The 17,966-nt window shown below is 40.3% G+C and overlaps 1 protein-coding gene across 1 annotated transcript; it reads left to right on the top strand.

The window, feature by feature from the left end:
* The first annotated feature begins 1,996 nt into the window (after positions 1 to 1,996).
* On the top strand, positions 1,997 to 17,746 carry LOC111225013 (mitogen-activated protein kinase 11-like). The gene is made up of 12 exons (XM_022749751.1): positions 1,997 to 2,252; positions 9,615 to 9,744; positions 9,855 to 9,913; positions 10,151 to 10,262; positions 11,484 to 11,513; positions 11,766 to 11,813; positions 11,896 to 12,010; positions 12,104 to 12,175; positions 12,591 to 12,670; positions 12,912 to 12,990; positions 13,200 to 13,373; positions 14,391 to 17,746. The coding sequence occupies exons 1-12, from the start codon at positions 2,140 to 2,142 to the stop codon at positions 14,462 to 14,464; spliced, it is 1,086 nt and encodes a 361-aa protein (XP_022605472.1). The 5' UTR covers positions 1,997 to 2,139; the 3' UTR covers positions 14,465 to 17,746.
* The last annotated feature ends 220 nt before the right edge of the window (positions 17,747 to 17,966 follow it).

Here is a 17,966-nt window from a genome sequence, read left to right as displayed (position 1 = left end):
ATGTTTAAAGTAAATAGTAGCTCTTCCAGTTCACTGAGAATCTGATCCTAGTCTCTGTTACGGCAAATAAACTACTTTCATTACATGTATCCTTATAACTAAAGGAGGCAGAGGAATAATTAAACATAAAACACACCTGCTTTCAATTAGTATTAACACATAATGCAGTAACTTTAACACGGCAAAAGGGAGCAACTGAAAACGAGGCTTCGTAGTAAAATACAGCTCTGACCAGCTCTACATATCAAACAAAGGGAGTTAGACATAAAGTGAAAGTCTGTTACGTGCTGGAGTTGAAGTAAATAAAGACTAAACTATTGTGGATCCAGACGGAGGCTGCTGAGCTGAGTGAGGGACCAAAAGAAAGACATTCTGTCTCAATAACTTTCTCTCTGAGCGACCATTTTATAAGTGAATACAGCGGGACTCACAGCTCAGTCTTTGTCTTTAATTTAAGTGTTCAGTAATTTTGTCAGGTCAGGATTGGACCACAAGTTAATGCATATTTTGACCTATTCTTTTCGTTAGCTTAATGGAGGGATATTGCCTGAGTTAGGCTGTCCGTATTGAGATGTTGTAATAGTAGTTACATTTTTTACAATAGTGTGAAACAATGCCGAGCCTTAGGGCAAACACTATCGTTACCTGGTTTTCGCCCTATCAAGGCAGGTCAACGGGAAGTGGACTCAGCTCCGCAGGTCTCTCAGTTTATGTCATATAGCCTACATATATAGTCTATGGTCTGTGTACATGGTGGCTGTGATGACGGAAGCCAGGGAGGGAGGGACAGGGGCTCGCGCGTCTCGCAGAGATATAACTCAAAGGCTTTTGTCGGACATTACAACACGCTTTTAGACGAGATCTGATGCCATGGCCAAATTTAAAAACTTATAATTTAAAAAAAAAATAGGAAAATATATATTTATATTTTTTTTTTCCTCTAGGCAGAGGCCAAAGGGGCAGGTGCTTGAGTATCACCTGCGGTCTATCTGTGCTCGTGCCTGCTGTGGATCCCTGTTACACTAACATGTCATGGTTAGCGCAGCCATAAAATAATTAAATCATCCAACAGCATATAATTGTCTGACAGAAGGACAAATCAGTATCTGAAGCCAAAATACAGTAGGAAACTTCAGTTTAGAGAGCTCTTGGATTTAATTGTTGCTGCTTTTGACACCTCTGTGGCACTTGCACATTTTAACCACTAGATGCCAGCAATACTTTTACATTATTGACACAGTGTAAGTGGATTGTTACAGTACAGTTGTGTCAATCAATTCAAATTGAATATCTTTGTGTTGATTGTGTTCAGTCGTGTTTTGTGTCAGTTGTGTCAATTCCTGAGCAAAGCATGTAAATATATATTGCCTGAACATGAATAGTATTTTACCATGGCATTTATGTTATATATGGCTAAACATTGTGGCCTCCAGCACAATCTTCTGCTTGATTATTTCAGTGAAATACAGTACAGTGAAATGCCAACAAATACTTAAAGGAGAGGTTCAAAATGATTCAATATCGTCTTAAAGCACACTGAAACAGTTTGTGCTTAGTGTAATCATTCCTCCTGTTCGAACTGGTCATTAAGAAATCAATTCTAAATTTGTGTTCAATGTGTTTGTTGGGGGACAAAATACACACCTCTTGTTTTGTACAAAAATGCATAAAAAGTGAAATATATTCTTAATCTGGGCACCTTGCAGCTCACTGTTTTTACACATTGAAAAGCTGTGAACATACAGATATATATATGATCTATCATTCAAAGCACCATTAGTCATATGTATTAACAATGATTCTTTTTGTATGATAAGCTCAATTGTACACATAATATAATATAATATTTTTGACATTTCTCTAATGCATAGTCTATTATATCAACTTTTTGACAATGTAGCCACAGGAAGAGGGGGCAGGGAGGGTGACAGGGAGAGAGAGAGAGAGAGAGCGAGAGAGAGAGAGAGAGAGAGGCTGTGGCCGGTGCGGCGTGTGCATCAGCAACAGCAGCAGCTTGCCTAAGCAGACGGCGGCCCGCGCCTCCCGGTCGCATCCATCGTTTTCCTCCCTTCATTTCCATTCTTCGTCTCTTCCCCTTTTTTCGCGCACCCCTTTCTACCCTGCAGACGGTTCGGAGAGATGTCCGCCAGACCCGGCTTTTACCGGCAGGAGCTTAACAAGACTGTGTGGGAGGTTCCGGAACGATACCAGAACCTGACGCCGGTGGGCTCAGGAGCCTACGGATCTGTGTGGTGAGTGTTTGTATGTGTGTGTGTGTGTGTGTGTGCGCGCAGGGCGGGTGTCGGGGCGAGGCTGCACAGCCATAACATTTACCGAACACTGGTGATGATGCACCAGCATAGCGACGCGTACATGTCTGCTGGTGCCAGGATGAAGCTGCCTGTGGGAAGTGATTATGGGGTTTTATTGTTGTCATTGTTGTTATTACCGGCGAATTATCATTACCCCATTGCCTCTGCAGCTACAGGCTCAATATTGAGGGAAAAGCATAATATGATATGAATATTTCTATCATATTAATATTTTAATATGCAAGATGAGTCAGATTTCTTTATACCTGCTGTTGTCAGACACACAGAAGGACAGAACAGATCTGTGCGACTTGTTTTTAACCACAATCTCACTGTCTGCTGCTCATGGATGGCAGGAAATGAAAGAATGAGACAGTGTCAGTACAGGAATTTCCCAAATACTCCTCACCCCCCCCCTCACCCCCCGCCTCATACATACACAGCCCCTCCACACACACACACAAACACACACACAGTCTCTGTACTCCTTTAAATATGAGGAGCAACTCTGCAGAGGTTAGTCTAGTGGGACTCGAAAGATGCACGCCACATCTGGAGGGGGAAAACCACAGCTGCTCTCAGTTGATAACATGATGCAAGTCTGACACCTTGGAGCCCGCAGTAGGTGAATGAATGCATCATCTTGTAGCATATTCCTGAATCCTGGCATATACCTGAACACCCACCCTCCTGTCTGTATGGATGCAGACATAGTCAACCTACAACATGTAATTGCTTTAATTTTGGACCAATCCATATCAGCTGGTGGGATACCGTTGCCATGGCAACGTGCTATGGTGATAACCGCCTCCGAGACTCGATATTAATTAAGTTGTTCATAGCAGGCTGATGGTTACCTAAGGAAATGTAGAGAGAATGGTTTGTTTTTTCAAATGACTGATCCCAGAGTAATAATCCCAGTTTCAAGACATGAATTAGATATTAAGGCTGCTTTATGCAACCTTGCATGTTGGCACCTTCATAAAGGCAGTGAGAATTAAATGCAAAGCCAGACGCAGCCAGAAAATCTTTCACAAAGAATTGATTGATGCTGGCAGCTAGGCCAATCACTGGATCATGTACAGAAACTCCCAAAAGCTGGTAAAGAACTATTTACACAAAGCTTTGTAGCTATAAATATAAGATATATAAAGAATCTATTTGCAATGACATTATCTTGCAGGTGAAATGGCACCTTCCTGAGAACTGCTTTAAAGCTGATCCATTCATATCTGCACATCTGCACAATCCAGACAACAATGAGAACTATCTAAAATTTGGGCCAGCTTTGCAAGGCTGTAAGTCCCCAAATCCTGCGACAGGGAGTCCAAATGTTGAGATGTTTTGTACCAAAAAGGGGCAATAAAGGCAGAAGAGTCCAAATTTCTCCAGATGGAGCACTCACTCATTTTCTGTTTGAGCTTTCTCTGTGGAAGTGTAGAAGTGTCCATAACTGACACTTTTCGTTTGAGCTACTGGGCTTAATTTACTGCATCTTATTCTGACTTTCTCAGAACTTTTTGTTACATAAGTGTGGGAGTGTGGCAGAGGAAAATATAACACACGCGTTAACATGGGTGTCCAGAATGAGAATCAAATATTAACCTCAGCAGCCAAGTTCCTGTCAAGTCAGATGTTAATCAAGACACTTTTAAGACACTGAATTAGCAGCAGATGGGATGTCTTTCTCTGTTGGAGCTCAACTTGATGATTCAGGCTCTCATATGAGTATTTTGTGCATAAACATCTAGCATATACTGCAGCTTTAATGCTCTGCTCAGAAAAGCACAAGAGCAAAACATTCAGAGAGGTGGATCAGAATCATGACTTTGCTTTCAGCTGATTCAAGGTTATATGGACATGGGAGTTTCTGTAGCACAGTACTGCTGAGGTTAAAGTTTGATTCTCATGTAGGACACCCATGCTGCAAATGCATGTGTAGTATTTTCAATGCATCCATTCAGTGTTACAGATTGTCTAAACATTTTTGCCCTAAGCAATGTGGCATTCACAGTTGTGACTCTGACCTCTGAAGGTTCAGATAATTGGTGTAATGGGAAACTCACTGCCAAAGTCTTTCTGATCATAGTAATATAATTCTCATGTGTATCTATTTCCCTGAAAGGCACTTTCTGGAACTTCTCTGGTTTCACAATAGGATCATGAATAGGACTATACCGAGCATGAAGACAAGGCAAGAGTTGTGGAGTCTCTTTATTCCCCCTTTGATGATAAATTAGTGTTTAGTGTCATATACAACTAAACAGTGATCAATATAAGAGCTTTTCGTTTGTGACCCATTAACCCTTCATCAACTCCACCACTCATGTTCTAAATCTGATTTTAAAGTTGATGTTAATTATATAAAACTACAATCACTTGGACTGGCAGAAACAGGATGCTTTAATCATTTATTTATTACTTTTAGCTAACTAAACCATTTATTTATTTCTTTATTTATTATTACTTAATTTATTTATATATAACTAACTAACTTATATATAACTGTTTATTCATAAATTTAAGATGCGTGCAACATCTCTGCTTGCTAGCTTACTAGTTCTTATGCACTCTCAGTTGCAAAACATGTTGTTCACGTATTACAGCTGACTCAGTACATGGATATGTCTTTTAAAAATTCAATTGTAATTTCTATTTTTTCAAACGAATTAAGCTGGTCTATTTTGTTTGGAAGAATGAGAAAATTGTGACAAAGATTTCAGGATTAGCAGATGTTTTCCTCCTCCTGTCTGTTATATTTCTCAAGGCATAATATCTGGTATAATGCCTAGAGCCTAGTGAAATGCCTCAAGTTACTGCAACACTTTTTTGAATTAAATACACACACACAAAGACCTTCCTCCACCCACCACCCAGCACTGCCCTGCATTGTTTAATGTTGATCTCAAGCCATTGTCAGTGACTTTCTCATGGTAAGACTTGGTCAGTAAATGGCTGGGGGATGGGAGTTGAGAGTATGACATCTGTATGTGTGGTTTCTTGAATTGAGGGGGGGGGGGGGGGTGTTAGTCTCATATAGTCTATTTCTTGAGATATGCAGTAAAGCAGCTCTCATCATTTATCTCAAATGGCTGCTTGTTCTCTTGGCCAACCCTCTTGAGAATGCGAGCCTGAGGTCAAGTATCCGACAAGCTCGTATAATCCATTATAGCTAGACATGAAGAAGTTATACCCCAGTCACCCTTGGGAGAGGGAGAACTGTAACATACAGAAACAGAGTCTAGAAAGAAAACAGTGCACTAGGCTAGTGAGGAATGACTATTGAGATTTTACAGCTGCAAAGCACAAACACAAGAGAGAGAAGCATCATAAATACAAAGCTTATTTAATAATTTAACATGCAGTGCCGCTTGAATTTTGATAAGTCATGAGGCAAAAAGTTTGGCAGACTGAACACTGTCAGCTCCCTTTGTGTAATCCAGACTCATTGTCTTCTCAGCTTCATAGTCTCTTTTCTGCTTATGTTTCTCGAGACATAAACTGGGCCAATATTGGACCAATCGAGACTGAACATCAGCAGAGAATATGCATTAAGCTGATCAAGGCTGCTTTCATCTCATGTCTGCATATGTAACATCTGCTCTGTAATCCAGAAATTTGGCACAAAGCCTCTCATTTGGGTAACTATGAATAAAACATGACCGCTTCGTATTCTCCTGTCAAAAGGGTTGTGTCGCTGCTTGTCAGATTTTTGATTGGAAATTTGATACAAGCACAAAACGAGACTGGGGTTCCGATTTGTTGCTGATCGTGATTGGATAGATGACTGATCATTTCACATCAGTGCACTTGAAGAGACACAGATGCATGTGGGCTATAATGTTAGTGTTAATGTACCTAAAAACAGCAGTGGATTATCAGTGCACTTGAATCATCTCACATTAGATATTACTTACCCCTCCCCTCCACATGCTTGAAACCGGAGGTGCATTAGGAGTCGGAATATTAAAAAAAATCGTGAGACAATAAAGGAGGAGAAAAAATCAATGAAATCAATGCCTTGCTCGGCTGTGTGTGCTGAGAGTGGTGCAGTCAGACCCATGTATGGAAGATGGCAGGGAGGAAGGTATGTGAGCGAGGCGGTGAGGCCTGGTTGATGTCAGGGACGGAGGAGACTGGCTGCTGTCCTGGCTAGAGCCCGGTGGGGACATCCGGGCAGGCAGCAGGTGATGTCAAGCCGCAGAGCCACACGGATGCACTCAACTGGCAAGAGTGTAGTTTACTCAAGCATGTAAGCATTACAGGTCATCATGAAATGATATAGTAATATTTACAGTGAGTTTCATACTGTGGAAAAATACAGAAGACATGCATCATTTGGTGGGTACTCACACTGTCTCACAGTGACCACACAGTATACTGTACCTGCCGTTTTTGCATCATTTATTAAGCTGCTAGGGGCCCCAGGGGAATGAATGTGCCATGGGCCCCTCACATTACTTAAAAAAAAAACCCTAACAGTCAGTTATACAACAATAATATGTAGTATTACAATAACACAAACGTGTGCTAATGGTTATAGCTCGAAATGTTAGCCCTCATGAGTCAACATGCGGAACATTTGAGACTGTTTCTGTGTCCTTATGTTCACTTCTGTGGGGTCCCCGCTATAAAGGCGGTCTCCCGCCTTTACCTCTCCCCTTTCGCTGTTGTCCTCCATGGGAGACATCATGATCATCCAGGTTTTAGCCTTTCTGTTCAATTTCATTCAACAGTTCAATTGCTAGCTTAAACGTATTGTGTACTACGCTAACATATTGTGTCAGGCAAGTTTTCTGTGTTTTAATGTATTAACTACACCTTTTGTACTCCATGGAGAGTGGCTAAGTTACATGATCACAGTTGACTGGAGGTTAACTGGTTACACATGTCTATAGGCTAAATATTAAGATACAGGAGGCGGTTAGCTTAGGTTAAGGGGTTGGGTAGGTTGAAACCTTTTGTTTTTGCGGGGATCAGACAGACGAGATATAATTTGTGATCTTGAGAGGTTCTGCTAGGTAGAGGCTGTTTCCTCCTGTTTCCAGTCTTTATGCTTTTTTTTATGCTGCTAAGCTTCAGATAGCTGATGAATGTTGAACTATTCCTTTGTGGCTTTGTGAAGGACAGAAATTTACACCATGAATCAATTTTGTCCACTGTCAAAGATTTTGCCATATAGTTAAAATGTATCTGTCTCTTAGAGGGCAATGTTGCAAATAAAGTAACTGAATTGCTTGCTTCATTTTTATGTGATTGCTGTTTATTTAGGTGGCACGGTGGTGCAATGGTTAGCATGTCGCCTCACAGCAAGAAACTCCTGTGTCTGAACCTGCCGCCTGGCTGAGGCCTTTCTCTTAGGAGTTTACATGTTTTCCTCATTCCTGTGTGGGTTTTCTCTGGGTACTCCGGCTTCCTCCCACAATCCAAACGATCCAAAGACATGCAGTTAATTGCCAACTCTAAATTGCCTGTAGGTGTGAATGTCTCTATACTATGTCAGCCCTGTGATAGACCCCCCCTCCTATTATCCTAAGGGATAATTGGTATGGCTAATGAATGAATGTTGTTTATTTACCAGATAAGCCCAAGATCTTCCTCTATGCTTATTTTATCCATAAATGTTTCTAAATTCAAAATAAATTTAACATTTTTATTATGTCATTATATATATATACACTATATATAGAGAGAGATATTGCAATATAAAATTTCCTACACTGTAAGATAAGATTTTACCCATATCGCCTACTGCTCGTCCAAAATATCATGTAGCTCCCTTTGCCATATTTGCTTTACTTTTCATGTAGCCATTGCTGTTTTTTTTTCAAAACGTTTACATTGGTCTCCTTTACAGTGGCTTGGAGGCTTCTTCATAGGGCTATATAGAACTGATAGTGAGAAATCCATTGCAGAAGAGGCAGTTATCACAGCGACAATACAATAAAATATAGTATAGAGAGTATAGACATAAATTTTTTTACTCACTGTAAAAAAAAAAAAATTATATTGCACACCGCAAAAAGATTTTCCCTTAAAGTGATCAGAATTCACTCATATAAACTAATGGTCACATTACACAATACAGTGAGTCATTTCTGAACATACAGTATAAATTTTTCACTGTTCACACTTAACCCTACTTTAAATGTCCACTTGTTTCACTTCTTGCTTCTTGCTCTGTTTCTGCTTTACTCAACAGCATTGCTCATGTTTCCTTCCTGTTTGTCTGTTCCGCTCTCTGATGGCTGTATTATTATTAGTGCAAGTGTTGAAAAGCTGGCAAGGCTGAAAAGAAACTGGCACCACAAAGGCAGTGGCATCATCATCAGCAGCAGCAGCAGCAGCAGCAGCAGCAGCAGCAGCAGCAGGGCTCAGCATTTGATATATGGAATGATATTTACATTTCAAAAGTGGGAGGTGGTATGAACCGCCACAATTATACAGTATCGTACATCCTCACTTCCCTTCTTCCACCACATCCTCTAACACTGTCCCTCTCGCCGCCGTCCTGTATGTCTGTCACTCTTTCCACTCTCAGACATTTATCACAAATATGTAGACATACTCTCAGCTGAAGTTTGAGGGAATCTTTTTGGGAGAGATGCTTATTCGCTGTCTTGCTGAGGGTTAGATAAGACGATTGATACCACTCCAGCAGCCAGTTAGCTTGGCTTAGAATAAAGACTGGAAACAGTTGCAAACAGCTAGCTTACATCTATCCAAAAGCACCAAACTCCACCTACCAGCACCTCCGTAGTTCACTAATTAACACATTGTACCTCGTTTGAAGTACAGGAAATAGTTTACCTTACCATAATGACTGGAAACCTAGCTCTGTCCAAAAGTAACAATGTCTGTGGAAGTCACTGTACCTAGCCAAGCTATTGTCCCGCAGGTAAAGAGTAGTAGTAGTATTTTTAGACTTTGTTTTTTGTACTGACTACAATGAGATGTAGTGAGCTTTAGAGGTGCTACAACATGTAATCTTGAGACAGAGTCAGACCAGCTATTTCCACCTGTCTTCAGTCTGTATGGTAAGCTGAGCCAACCATCTTCTCATTGTATCTTAACATCGAGTGCACAGATATGAGAGTGATATCAGTCCTGTTGTCTAGCTCACAGCAAATAAGCATTGAAAATGTTGAATTATTGGTTTAAAATGTAATTTGTTGCCCACATCCAACAAAAGCAATAGGGTTTAAATAAAAAAAAAAAAAACTCAAATTTGCAAAGTCATGTCAATTGATGTACATACAGACATGTTTTTAATATTTACCTCTCTCTGTTTTCTCTTTCCAGTTCGGCGTATGATGTGGTCTCAAGGCAGAAGGTTGCGGTGAAGAAACTGTCCCGGCCTTTTCAGTCTCTGATCCACAGCCGCCGCTCGTACCGGGAACTCAGGCTGCTCAAGCACATGAAACATGAGAATGTTAGTGCTCCTTATAGAAATACCCAGAGACAGGCAGACACACACAGCCCTCTGCACGTTTCCACTCCATTACTGATCTGCTCTACTTGTCTTTGTTTCTGTCTCTGCAGGTAATAGGGCTGCTGGACGTCTTCACACCTGCTGCAACATTAGAAGACTTCAATGAGCTGTACGTTCTTTAAACCCTTGATGTTTACTGCAAGATTCACAGCTGTCCAATTTACACCAAAAATGCAATGACTCTGTTATTAAAGGGCATGGTGATGGTGACGGAGGTGATCCTGGGGATAATAGTCTTGTAGAATTGTCTGACGGTTGCCAGGGCAGCATCAACATGCTCTCCTCTAACTGGAGCTCCCCTAACCCCACCCCCTATTCACCCTACATACATTTTGCCCTTTTCCAGCTACCTGGTGACTAACCTGATGGGTGCAGACCTCAATAACATCGTCAAATTTCAGAGGTTGTCAGACGAGCACGTGCAGTTCTTAATTTACCAGCTCCTCCGCGGCCTCAAGGTAATTTATTCCACCATGATACACCTGCTGTATTTCACACTAAATGCAGCATAGTATACAGCATGTGTTAGTATGCAGATACTACACCAGTGGTTCCCAATTGTTTCCTCTCAGAAGTACCCCCTTATTAACCCCATCAAGTACCAAATGTTTTAATTTGAACTGATTTTTAACTGGATGTTATTTAACTGTACTCATTACATATTGATTATTATGTCAAAATATTTCTTTTTCATACAATTTAACTGTCAATGTTTAGGTCATTTTGGTCAAGTTTGCCTTGGTGCTAGTAACTTGAAGTGGTAGAAGTTTGAAATTTAAACCATTTAGCCATAACTTTTTTGCTAACTATCTGAATATTTATCTATTATTAACTAAAATATTTTAAAACTACTACACACTACAACTATTATAATTATTTGGTACTATTACCTATTTGCACTATTTATTCACTACTTTTAGCTAAGTAGCATATTTAACTGCTTAGCCATTATTTTTAGCTAACTATTTCAACTATTTATTGGACTTCTCTGCTCGCTTGCTAACTAGCTTTTATGCACGCTCAGTCTGCGTAATGTTCAGGTTCTACAGCTGACTTAATATGTTAGAAAGCAATGGCAGTGTGCACAGCTCCAAATCCTGGGCACTGTATCAAGTGCACGATCGTGGCTGAGTCAACAAGACAAGCCATCATCAGTGTTAAACTGAGGCTGGCTTATAGCTGAAATATTAAATAATAAGCCTATTTAACTTTGTAGGCATTTTCTTTATCATGTTGACTTTATATGTTCATTCTATTTTTTATTTTTTTTATCGTAATTTATCAGCTACATTTTTCCTCGTCTCCTGGGGAACAGGAACTCCTGGTTAGAAATCACTGTAGTATAAACTGCTTGATTCACTGATGTGAATGCAGCCTGTCAGCAGTCTGTCTGTCAGAATTTGGACACCATAGTCTGTGTTGCAGAAATACTCGACTTTTACAGTGTATTGAAATTGACATTATGCTATTCTTTGTGAATTGTGGCCTGTGTTTCCCTGCTGACACTGAATCAGTCTGGCAGTGCTGGCTGTCTGTTCGGCCTTGCCGGTTACCATGGGATAGATAAAAGCAGTCTTCCCTTCGGCAGGGGCTAATATGGTGAACTGCACTGTTGACCCATGTCTCCCTTTATGTCCCCCACCCCATCCTCCTGCCCCACCCCACTGCCTGCCGAACAGTACATCCATTCAGCGGGATTGATCCACCGAGTGAGTGCCTTCCCTTTGCTCTTCTTGCCATTTTGACCACCATGTCTGAGAGATTGTTGCAGCACTTGCCTGATTCAAAATGGAAAATAAACCTCTTTTTCTTGACCTCTAAACAGACAGCTTTCCCCCTCGTATTTCCTCTAATAATGTGGTTTTGCAGTTTTGTATTCATATCCATCCCTCTCTCTGCAGGTACATCTTTATTCTAATCATGCTTCTCTCCTCCTTTGTCTGCTTCACTATCTTTTCCAGGACCTCAAGCCGAGTAATGTGGCGGTAAATGAGGACTGCGAGCTGAGGGTAAGACTGACCTTCAGTTTAAACCTGCAAATCCTTCACAGTATGAACCCCATACCTTAGATAAACTATACCTGTTCTCCAGATTCTTGACTTTGGATTGGCCAGACAGACAGATGACGAGATGACAGGGTATGTGGCGACTCGCTGGTATCGAGCGCCGGAGATCATGCTGAACTGGATGCACTACAATCAGAACGGTACGATGCCATCAAACTATAGACATTTTCAATCTATTTTTTTTTTTGCAAGCTCATTAAATGTTATTAAACCTCTGGTGTTTCTGTTTCCAGTTGATATTTGGTCAGTGGGATGCATTATGGGAGAGCTTCTGAAGGGAAAAGTCCTTTTTCCTGGCTCTGATTGTATCCTTAATCAGCATGGCATGAGTCTACCGCAATTTGCAGCCTGCAACCTTCCATTACCTCTTTAAAGTGCCCTGTGGATGCAGACTTCTTGTGGATTTGCATTACAATCCCAGGCCTTTCTGAAGGGGAGGTGCGTCAGCAGCGAGAAGTTGGGAATGAATAGGGTGGATCACAAAGGGCTGAATTATCTAGGTTGTTGTATTCGGTGTCTAAAACGAATTTGATTTACTGATCTTTGTATGTTGTGGTGCTTGTGCTGTCTAGAGAAGACAAGCTGACTTTCTGCTGTGTTCAGCAAGTAGAGTTTCTGTCTTAGTTTATTTCCTGTGTGACAAGATAATATGAGTCAAATCCTGCAGGTTGAAGACTTTCCACAAAAATCTTGATGGCCCTTGACCCCTCCTTCTCTGAGATATTGACCAGCTGAAGAGAATCATGGAGGTGGTTGGGACTCCGACACCTGACTTGTTAAAGAAGATCTGCTCTGAGCATGTAAGAGAGAGAAGACTAAATAGAGGGATGATTGGGAACAGTAACTTCAGTAACACTACAATTACCTCCACTGATGAAAGCAACCTGTTCTAATTCATCAATCCTTCTGTTGACAATGACATTGGCTGTTGATTTAATCGTCAATATGTGTGAGAGTTGGGGTGATTGATCACTGACTGTTTGACACCAAATGATCCACATTGTCACATGCCACGAGTTGAAAGCCTGTCTCTATTTGCAGGCACAGAAGTACATCCAGTCTCTGCCCTTCATGCCTCAGCAGGACCTGGAAAAGATCTTTAGAGGAGCAAATCCACTAGGTGGGTGCTGCTCTGCAGATTTGATTACCATACTCTTAAATTCAATTGCAAGCCTTGTTACAGAGGCTGTTAAAGCTCAAGTTGCTTTCTCTCTGTATTGTGAATGAGAAATTCACTTATACAGGTTTGGTCCTTTGGTCCTTTAAACTTGTCTCTAACCATTTCCCAGCCCTCTTTCACCAGTCTGTCTGTGTCTGTCTCTCTATTAGCTGTTGATCTATTGAAGCGTATGCTGGTTCTGGACTGCGATGGGAGGATCTCAGCCAGCGAGGCTCTGTCACACCCTTACTTCTCACAGTACCACGATCCAGACGACGAACCAGAGGCCCCGCCTTACGATCAAACACTGGAGAGCAAAGACCGAACTCTAGAGGAATGGAAAGGTATAGCTTTGATTTGAAAGTAACACAGTATATGGTCTGAAACCTACAGTGGCCATGAAAGCTCAATGCACTACAGCTTAAGAAAACACATGCAAATACACAAGCAAATTCAGAAAACATCTTCAACAATTTGACAACACGTGCTGCAAATACTCATAAGACAGCGGAAGTGTCTCCAGGGGACACAAAAAAGTGATGAACCCGGTTGAGACGCACCTGTTGTTCAATGCTTTGTGACCTTTCAAGTTAAAAGCATCGAGCAATAAATGCGCATACATACATGCAAGTGAGTGTGTGTGCGTGTGTGTGTGTGTGTGTGTGTGTGTGTGTGTCAGCCTGGGTACATCACTTTTTTGTGTTCCCTGGAAACACTTCCATTGTGTTGAATTTGATTTTGTGTTTTCTTCACTTGCAATGTGTTGACTATAGTCCCAGGCAGAAGACAAAATTAAAACCATGACATGATTGCTGCATATCAATGGCACTTTCAAATGTCCAGCCAATGTCTTCCTCCTATTTAATGCTCTCGCTTCCTTTTACGAACAGTTGTAGTGGGGCAGTTTTTGATTTGCAGAAGAAAAAGTTGCACAAACTGATGCAACAGATTTAAAGCGAACATTATGCAATGATGAGTTCAAGCTTGCATGGGTGTTGCAAGAATGCTGACTGCAACACCAAAGTGATGTGGATTTTGACATATTGCCATTTACAACATCATTAATATGATAATGCTTCAGTTCATCAGTGAATTTTATGGCTTGTGAAATGCCCCAGAGATGACAGTCATTGTGGATAATTCTGCATTGTTTGCATCTTAATTCTGACTAGTATATATAGACTACTATACCTAGCTGAACACGCACAAATATAATAGCACTGGATAAAGCTTGCACCAGAAATATACCTCGATTTTCACATTTAATTACCTCATGTTTTGACGATAAAATGTCAAGATAGTGCTTTTTTTTACTGCTTCAACCCCTAACACATATAATTCTCTCACATGCATTTGCACAGAGTTGGTTTTCGAAGAGGTGAACAGCTTCAAAGAATCCGGCAGCAAGACCGATAGCCTTCAGGTGGAGCAGTAAGACTCCCTCTGCTCTACCTATACCTGGAAAAGGACCACGTACTCAGTGAGTGGGAGAAGGACTGTGGCCAGGAAACGCTGCATTGCCCCTGCTTCAGTGTGACTATGTTCGATTACCTGTCATGAGTGTGTTTGAGCAGCAGGGTAGGACGGTCTCCACGGGATCAGATGCGCACATTACAATTTACAGGGAGCATTTTAGATTAAGATAGAAGGATCTCTCCAGTGCAGAAAGTTGCTTCCTCTTATGTTTCCACTCGGCAAGGGTAAAAATGAAGAACTCAACTACATCAGGCATCACAGGACGTGAGGACTCATATGAGGGAGTAACTTTAAGGAACTGAACTGTGTTAACAGACTGATAGAAGGGTATCGAAGGAAGAAAAAACGTACACTAGGATTTCCAAAGCTACGACAGGAACACCATCTGGTCCCTCATCATGACAAATCCCATGAGCAGTCACTGCTTACATATAATGGAATTCATGTTTAAAGGCTTGCAGCAATGCCACGTCATGTCACAGAACAGCTTTAGCCTGCATACTACTGCATGATTTTTGTGCATTTTATTATTACAGCATATTACTGGTACTGTACTATAACCATTAAGACTGCTTATTGCACCTGACACAGTGGTATTAAACCGGTCTGAGGGTCAGAGAGAGGCATTACCAGGAACGTGACCAACATTCAACCTATCTATGTTTTCCGCACAGTAAAAAATATATTACAAAAGCAAACAAAAAAACTGCTCTTCTTTCTCAGATGAAAAACCATCCGTCTCCTGTTTACAGAATAGTAAACACCAACTGTGCTATTAATTAGCAAGGTAATAGATATATGCCAAAGCTGGAAGAAAATGACCGCGCTGCAGGTCTGTGTTTACAGTGAGACCTCACTTCTCATATACAGTTTCCGCTGATGGCTGATTTCTGATCACCTGTTGGCTTCGGCGCCATGCCATCAGGTTTCCATAGTTCTCTGCTGTGTCTTATGCAGCCATGGTTTGTGTTTACAATAATTAAGATTACAGGCATTTTGTAAACTGTTAGATACAGTTTCCACAATGTGTGTAACAGCACTGGACCTGTAGCTCCGTCCAAACAATGACTGGTCAAACACTCCGACTGATGATTCGCATTAAGCAGCCATATTTGGCTGTTGGTGGCAACCAGTGAGCTGTCATGTTTCTGCAGCTTCTTTTCAGTTTTCAGTTCGAAATGCCCGAGTATTATAAAGGAATCTATCCAGATTATACACATTAGTTCATTAGTGACCACAGTATTCAAGCATTGGGATGTTCTTTACCTCATGTGTGAGTATTTCAATGTTGCTGCAGTTCTTTGCTTAGTGCAACATTACTTTGCCCACAATCATATAAGGAACAGGTGACATTTGTATAAGCAGCATGAGCTCAATGCTATACAGATTATTACAACAAATTGCTGACTTTCTCACTGACATTGCGTCATTCAACTTGCAGCAGACTGGAGTTTTAGTTCTATAAACTTTTTTGTTGAGGTAGAAATAATCTGGTTGTGTTAAACCACACTGCACAGAGTCAAAAGACCAAATGTTTTATGACTAAATAGTGAACGTCTGAAAATGTCAAGGGGTAAAGAGGACAAAGCAAATACTATGAAGTTCTTTGAATAAGAATGGAAAAAAAATACAGTCTAGCATGAGTCTTATCATGCATCTTTAGTGTAGTCAGATAACCATCTGATCATGTTCAAATCCATTTAAGATCACACATTAGAAATATCTACGCATTTATAAAAGACCAGTTCCTCAAACCACTTTCAATGTGGGGCTTTTTGTGATGCCAAATTAATGCATCAAACTGCATACTTAAACTGTCAGCTGCTGATTAGAACAGTACGAAAATACTACCTAAAGCTAAAGATAGAAAATGTCTTTTGAGGTTTAAGTAGATGCAGATATGAGATGAACAAATGGTCATTAACTGATGCAAATAGACATTGTGGGAGATAAAAGTGTTATAAATCATAAACAGATATAAATCCAATTTATATTTGGCTGCCCAAGATGTATTCTAAACATAATCTGTGTACTATGTTGATACAAGTTGGATATGGATGTTTTCTAGGTTCGTTTTTTAGCCTAAATGACCTCTAATCTCAAGGAGCAGCAGAAGTAGCCCTTAACGTTAGCTAAAAATCTAAAAGCTTAAGCAAGCCTAGTAAACTAGGTTGAATTAAATTTTTAATACTAATGTACTTGTATAACAACAGTGTGGAGTACCATGGTTGGCACTCAAGCTTGAGGTTCACTTTGCTGAAGATATGAGATGAACAACAGAATAATAAGTCAATTTAAAGGAATTTCACAAATACCAGTCAGATACCAGGGCAGTGCTAAAAAGCTCAGAAAGCTCATGAATCATTTTTTATATGACTGCTCCAGACACACCCTTAATCTGTATACTGTTGTAAAGCAGTGTTCAAGGTTAGCTGATCTTGTAATGCCAAGTAGCAACACTGGTAGCTGTTTAGGTTAGCTAAATAGCTAGCTAGCTCCGATTTTAACCTAGTTAGTTGAAATTAGTTGTATGTGGTTATATAGTTTGGTGTGTTCTTTCAAAGTCTGTGCTGTCTGAATTCAAGTTGGGTACTAACGGCAGGTGTAAACAGGGTTAATTATTTAGGTTAGCTTGCCTAACTGACCTTTTAATGCCAAGTAGCAGCACAAACAGCTCTATTTAATGTGTATTTTGGTTTGTCACTCTATCATCATGGAGGGAAAACTGTTTGACTCAGTGAAATTAGATTATTTCTACCTCAAAGAAACATTAGTACAACTAAACATCAATTTACCATTTTGAAATAATTTTTACAAAATACAAGAAAGGAAACATAATCTGAACTATTTTTTTCTGTAATGGTTCACAATGGAGTGGTACATGTAGCCTTTTGTGCAAGTTTGTCCATTAACACTGGATGCAAAATGTCAAAGTGTGTTAGAGCTCTGAATGTTAAAGTGTTACTTGCTTATGTGGATGTTGTACACGTGGTGTGGATTTGAATATCAAACTGCAAACCGAATGTATATGTATACTGTATGTATGTATGTTTCCAGTTAAAGGTGTCTTTTGAATACATGGTGGCATGTGATTCCGCTGTAGCCACGAGTTACAAATCACTAAGCTGAATGACAGCTCTTGATTTTCAAATGATTCAGATGATTTTTGCATTCATCATCAACGGGTAACATGACTTGGCAAGTCTTGGCTTCAACAGAATAAACACCATCATTTCTGTTTGTCAGTATGTTTTTTTGTCACACGTTCTCTGTAGCATTCAGTCATTCTTTTATGCATTGTATATAGTCGAAGGTATGTGGACAGTTTTTTGAGGTCCCTTAGTTTCAGTTAAAGCTCACAAATTGTATAAAGGTAGATGTCCATGTCTTCTTTGATTATAAAGCAGGTCTAGGTTCTATATTAATACTGTGAAAGTATCAAACCACTCAGTCCACAGAGA

Source organism: Seriola dumerili, unplaced genomic scaffold (genome assembly GCF_002260705.1).
Source record: "Seriola dumerili isolate Sdu_G_001 unplaced genomic scaffold, Sdu_1.0 BDQW01000138.1, whole genome shotgun sequence".
NCBI classification, from domain to species: Eukaryota; Metazoa; Chordata; class Actinopteri; order Carangiformes; family Carangidae; genus Seriola; species Seriola dumerili.
This window is presented reverse-complemented; position numbering and strand designations above follow the sequence as displayed.

Bases quoted from the DNA above. Each gene is read 5' to 3' on its own strand.
- LOC111225013 (XM_022749751.1), top strand. From the start codon at position 2,140: ATGTCCGCCAGACCCGGCTTTTACCGGCAGGAGCTTAACAAGACTGTG. The intron at 12,011-12,103 runs GTACGATGCCAT...TTCTGTTTCCAG, and splicing joins GATGCACTACAATCAGAACG to TTGATATTTGGTCAGTGGGA. The intron at 13,374-14,390 runs GTATAGCTTTGA...GCATTTGCACAG, and splicing joins AACTCTAGAGGAATGGAAAG to AGTTGGTTTTCGAAGAGGTG.